The 6,000-nt window shown below is 38.7% G+C and overlaps 1 protein-coding gene across 1 annotated transcript in view; it reads left to right on the forward strand.

Annotated features, from left to right (window-relative positions):
* si:dkey-246g23.2 (solute carrier family 66 member 2) overlaps window positions 1–2,817 on the forward strand; it is a 63,433-nt gene extending 60,616 nt beyond the window's left edge. The window contains 1 exon segment of the mRNA XM_036585069.1: window positions 1,399–2,817. Coding sequence (XP_036440962.1) covers window positions 1,399–1,573 — 175 coding nt within the window. The 3' untranslated portion in view covers window positions 1,574–2,817.
* The last annotated feature ends 3,183 nt before the right edge of the window (window positions 2,818–6,000 follow it).

The raw sequence follows: 6,000 nt of genomic DNA on the forward strand, positions 1-6,000 counted from the left end.
TGCATCCACTCATTGTAACTTAGGTAGCAGTCTTAGCCCTGAGTGGGAGGTCACTGTGACAGTACAGAGCTAATATAGACAAAAGTCCAGGTCTTAATTTAGTTCCCAGTCCAGCTATGCTTTATAGGTTATGTCAAAGTGATTTATAGAACTTTGCTTAGTCCTCAACTCACTGTTAAAACCTCAGATTTCTCCCATAGCTTCTTTGCATCCACATACTCCACACCCACTCCAGCGACAGAAAGGGATTTGCCTGTTTGCATAACATTTTATGCTTTGAAAGAGACAAGCTACTTCTAAATGTCCTCAAGGTTGCGTTGGTGTAACTTGGTTGCACTTGGTTGGTGTAAGCAGCAATGTACATGTTTTTCTTTAAGGTATCTTGGGAAACGACAAAAGGGGAGGATGTGACAATAAAATACATCAGCATATTATAACGTGATCTGCTATGTATAGCAAGACCAGACACTTCATTAAGTAGACCTCCTTGTTATTGCACTCATTGTGCATTTTATCAGCTCCACCTATTATATAGGTGCACTTTGTAGTTCTAAATTTACAGACTGTAGTCCATCTGTTTCTCTGCATACTTTTAGCCGCAATTTACTTTGTTCTTCAACGGTCAGGACCCCCCACAGGACTTTTAAAATATGGGCAGAATGCATCCATTTTGTGCCTGAAACTGCTGCAAAGGGCTTGCCCTCTGCCTCATGACTTAAATCCATAGGTTTTCTCCACAAAGTTTTCCTGCATAACTTGCCCTTGATGGGTGCAGAGAGGGCTTGCCAGAAATGCAGTATTGACATTCACAGTAAATGGAGGTGAGGAGACTTGCCTCTCTTCATTCCTCAAAACTCCTGGAGTTGCCAAGGTATCTGCTTTGACTGATGACTCCTAGAAGGAGAGGAAATTTTCCCACTGACATTCTCTCTCCTCCTGCTCTATTTCTTAATTATTTGTGAATTGCTCATTCAGATTTTATGTGTAATTGTACTGAGTAATTAGCACGATTGGAAACATTTCCTGTTGAGACCATGCACTTTATAAGTGATTATACTGGATATGGAGGAAATTGATATTCTGAGAGAACACACAGTCAGTCAACACCTTGGCTTCTAAACACTCTTCTCATTCTTTTACAATGTGGCATTTTATGCAAATGAAGTGAAGTGAATGAGAGATGCAATTTGAGTTGCATGTGAGTCTTAGGACTTTATTAAATTGGAAATGGTTCAAATAAGGCCTTCACTATAGCTAACTAAGGCTCATTCCCATTTCTGAAGTGCTTTAACAGTCAAAGCACTTTTATATGCAAGTACTTTTATATGCTCTTTATGGTTTGGCTATAAAATTCTTCCTTTCTCCCTCTTCTCTCTCTCACCATCTCTCCCTGATCAGCATAAAGATGGTGCTCCTGTGGACTGCGGGTGACATATTCAAGACAACATACTTTGTGATCAACGAGAGCCCCACACAGTTCTGGGTGTGTGGTGCTGTCCAGATTTTGATCGACATCATCATTCTGCTGCAGGTGGGCTACTACGACCAGGACTCCAGAGTAAAACTTGGATGACCTCTTTGACAATTGTCTTAACTCCCAGAACTTAACTCCCAAACAAGGGCTCCTTTGTTATGCATGTTTTTAATAATGCTAGTAGATGGACATTTATTTAACATTTGTGTGTTAAGTTTTTTTAAGATATTTATATTTTTAAATGGGTCAGTCTAAATTCCAGTTACTGACGATGAGTCACTGCACTATCCAGTGCTCAACAAGTCTCAAACCAGCAGTTACTGCATGGAGTGCTGTTACATGCATCACTGTCGTTAATACTCTACCCAGTCACTCACTGTATTTAAGATGATATATATTCTCAAAGCTCTGCCACAAACACAGTGTCTCATTTATTCATTACACACATTTACTCCATTCTTTGATAAATGACACTAACTTATACGGATTTAAAAATAACTCGGCACTTGGCAAGCTGTGAGAATAGCCCCGAGCGTTTTCAGTGCAATTGGAGCTGGCAGGAGGTTCCAGAGTGGCTGTGCCAAATTCATCTGCCACAGACTGCCTGTGATGGCCAGTTTATCTACACTTTGGAGGGTTCCATGGCCAAACCCCCACCCATTCGCTCTCCATCTTAATAGTATTAACAATGCTGTACCTGTTGTGGTGAAATAGTAAAAAGGCAGACTTAAAACAGTGGTCTCACAATAGTCTTTAGGATATGAGAGTCCATATCATGAAAATAACTATTTTTTCTATCTTTTTTAAAATGAAAATTTGATTTAGTGTATAAATCTTGTTAAAGTTTCAAAACATACCATTATGTTCCCAGTCCATACAGTCCATATATAAAAATTAAGCTGCGAAAAGGCCCACTTTGAATGCATTGTTTTTGTGATGTCAAAGACCATCACATTTGCATATATTCACCTGTTCAGACTAGCAGTTCAGCTACTCCCATTCACATAGAAGTTATAAGGTTAGTTTCAGACCAGACTGCATTTCAGATGAGGTACAATACAGAGCAGCCAATCAGAACAGAGACTGTTTATTTCACACCTAAAGAAACAGTAACAAAAATAGCCTGTTTAAGTGCCAAAAATGTAAAGAAATGTCATGTATGGACCTCAGGGGAAAAAATAAGATATAAGAAACATATTGGGTTTAGACCCTGTGTAACTAGGGAGGGTGGTGGTTTTATTGAGCTTTTGCCCAACAAAATCCCAGCTAAGTAAGCAGAAATAAGATGGTTCTTGAAGAAGTATGCTACTCTATTAATGAGTTAATATTAGTGGCTGATCAACTCCTTAAACTACAGTTCAGGCTTGTACACGGGTCCACATTTCAATTTCTCAGTCCATAACTACATAATTACATATTAGTTTCATAGTAGTTACAGAATAATTTATTTACTGAATAAATATGGTTCATTAAATTCGTTCCACTTACTCCAGATGTAATCAATCAGACCAACTATGTTTGGTGTCCAAATTTTGCTTCTTCAGTTTAGCACTGGAGCTGCAAGACTAGCATTGCTAACAAACACTAGAAGTCAAAAATCTTTTCTATAAAAACTTCTCAACTTAGGGCACAGTATGACTTACTGTAAACCATAAAAAATGAACAAAACCTCACCATGTCACTAAATGCTGTGGGCAGCTGAAATCCAGCACAGCATCTCTACTGTCTAAACTGGCTGTTCAGCTACAAAGTGAAGTTTTGGTCATTTTTACAGGTCACAGTCTGTGAAAACCAAGTCATACTGTGTCCTAAATCACAACAAGAAGACACAACCTTAATGAAGACCTGGATGTGGTTTGAGAGACGTTTTGGGCATGTATTTACAGAAAAGATTTGGGTGTTGTCTTGGGTATTGTCTTTGTTTGTTAGCAACATTATCCTCACAGCTCTAGTGCTAAACTAAAGCAAAATTCGGACACCAAACGTGTCTTGTCTCCCCAACATCTGGTGTAAGTTGAAAATGGTGTAAATTTGAGGTTTTTGCCTAACCATTAAGATTAAGAACTGAATAATATGCCTGCAGTTTAAGAAGTTAAACCAGAAATCTGTTTTACATTATACAGACATTATATCATCAGTAATGTATTAATAGTGTTTGAAAACAAAACCACACTACACTAGCCTGGTCATGAACATGCTCCAGTTCATTACCTCCTGAAATATGTCAGTGTTTTAGCTGTGTGCTGTTTGACCCTGTGGTTCATATCATTTAAAGTTAATAATACGGATAATAACACAAACACAGTGTCCCTATCAGACCGGGCACATTTTCTGTCAAGTTTAGTGCGTACAGTAATTCATTGCGGTTGGGCTGAGGATGTTTTTATGAGCTTATTGATGTGAGCAACAGTAAGACCACTGTTTAATGGTCAGTCTGGAAAATGGTGGAGCTGTTGAAAAGCCATGATGAGTCTTCCATCAGGAAACCGTTCCACCCCATTAAGCTTCAGTACACACTGGTGCTGTGAGTAGGATGCTATTGATCATTGGGCAGAACAGGCCACTCTAATGCTGAATTCTGTCCTAGTGCCTTAGTGCTACAGGGCTTCATCTGAGGCATTAAAGGGCCTTCAGCTTCCCTCTATATTTCACTCATTTTCTCACTGCATGCTAGCATTTCAGAGTGCAGGAAAATAATGCTGGCGTCAGTGGTTCTCTGACAACACAGCGTGATTACTGCTTAGCTGATAGGGAGAAAGTGTATGGATGTTAGACACATATATTGACACTTCAGTGTGAGTCTTCAGCATTTTTGCCATTAATTTTCAATTCTGTGTGTGTGTGTGTGTGTGTGTGTGTGTGTGTGTGTGTGTGTGTGTGTGCACGCTTACAGTGATGTTGTTAATTCCTTCCAATTCTTTCATCAGTAGCTAAGTGTGGAAACGGCAGAGCTTGAGACCAGCTGTCCTCTCATTATTAGCAGCAAATACTGCATGTGTGGCCCTGTCACTCAACAAAATGAGATGGATGTAAAATGGTGCTATTTTAAGAGGTGTTACAGCCCTGTGGACCGGGTTCATTGTTTTCCTATTACCTAAACTCATGTCCATTTACCTAGTACTTCTAGAATGCTTTGATTTGTCTCTCTACCCTACCTTCTACCCTCTACCCTCTACCCTACTTTATTACATCACAGAATACAGTACTGTGCAAAAGTCATTTAATTTCCAGGAAAAACAGCCATTATGTAATTCAGTTGTCAGTGTCCAAAAACAAAGGGGAAGACATACAGTTGAATGCAAAATGACATGTTTTGTTGATTTTTTCAGTGAAAATAAGTACACATCCTCACATGCACAATTACCATCTATTTGCTGAATTAAACATATTGGGGAAAAATAAAACGTAAAATGTGGCCTGTGTAAAAATTATCACGTTTTATATTTCGTTATTTTAATAGGGCAGAGTGGGTAGTGCTGTTGCCTCACAGCAAAAAGGCTGCGTGGGTTTCCTCCGGGTTCTCCGGTTTCGTCCCACAGTCCAAAGACATGCAGTCAGGCCAATTGGACACGCTAAATTGTCCCTAAGTGTGATCGTGTGTGAATGTCTGCCTAGTGATGGACTGGCATCCAGGGTGTATCCTGCCTTCCGCCCAATGACCGCTGGGATAGGCTCCAGCTCCCCCTGCAACCCGAAAGGATAAGCAGTTTAGAAAGTGTGTGTGTGTGTGTGTGTTAATGTTTTTCCAATGTTAAAACTGAGAGCACAGTTTTTCAGCCAAACTGTGCACTCAAATTGCCATATTTAAGTGTGTTCCCTGTACTTGATGTGTACAATCATGTACTCATGTACTTATTGAAAATAAGAAAATCAACAAAACATGTTAGAAAATCAAAAATACACATCATCTGACCAGGGGTGTTCATACTTTTGCATATTATACATTGTGTGGTCATGTATCTCCACAATAGTAACTTTACAGGAGAGGGCAAACACATTCTTAACTTTAATGTAAAAATTACTGTAAAGAGGTTTATTCCAAGTGATTTTGGAGCATTTTTATTGGTCCCTTCATTCACACAATGTAACGGACAGCTGTCATATTGTAGAAAAAAATTATGTAGAAAAAAAAATCTACAAAAATCTACAATTTTTTTTTGACAGCGATTATATTTAACAGAAAATTACACAGAAGCCTCAACACCTAAATATAATATCACATTTATCAGCATTTATTGTGTCCACCTTTGTTTTTATTATAGCTTCCGTTCTTTTTGAGAGGCTTGGTTTCAGTTTTTCAGTTCAGTCAGAAGTTGGTTTAATTTTCTGCTTCTCACAATCCAAATATTCCCAAACACATTTAATGTTGTTGAGATCTGAGCTCTGGAGTGGACTGTCCATTGTTTTAGTGTTCTAGTGTTTTTTTTATCTATTACCTTTTCTCAGTAACGGCTTCTTGACAGCTTCACATCCTCTCAAACTCAACAATAACAATCTTCTGAAAAAGAAATAAATTGCACTTAACA

Source organism: Colossoma macropomum, unplaced genomic scaffold, assembly GCF_904425465.1.
Source record: "Colossoma macropomum unplaced genomic scaffold, Colossoma_macropomum, whole genome shotgun sequence".
In the NCBI taxonomy this organism is placed as follows: Eukaryota; Metazoa; Chordata; class Actinopteri; order Characiformes; family Serrasalmidae; genus Colossoma; species Colossoma macropomum.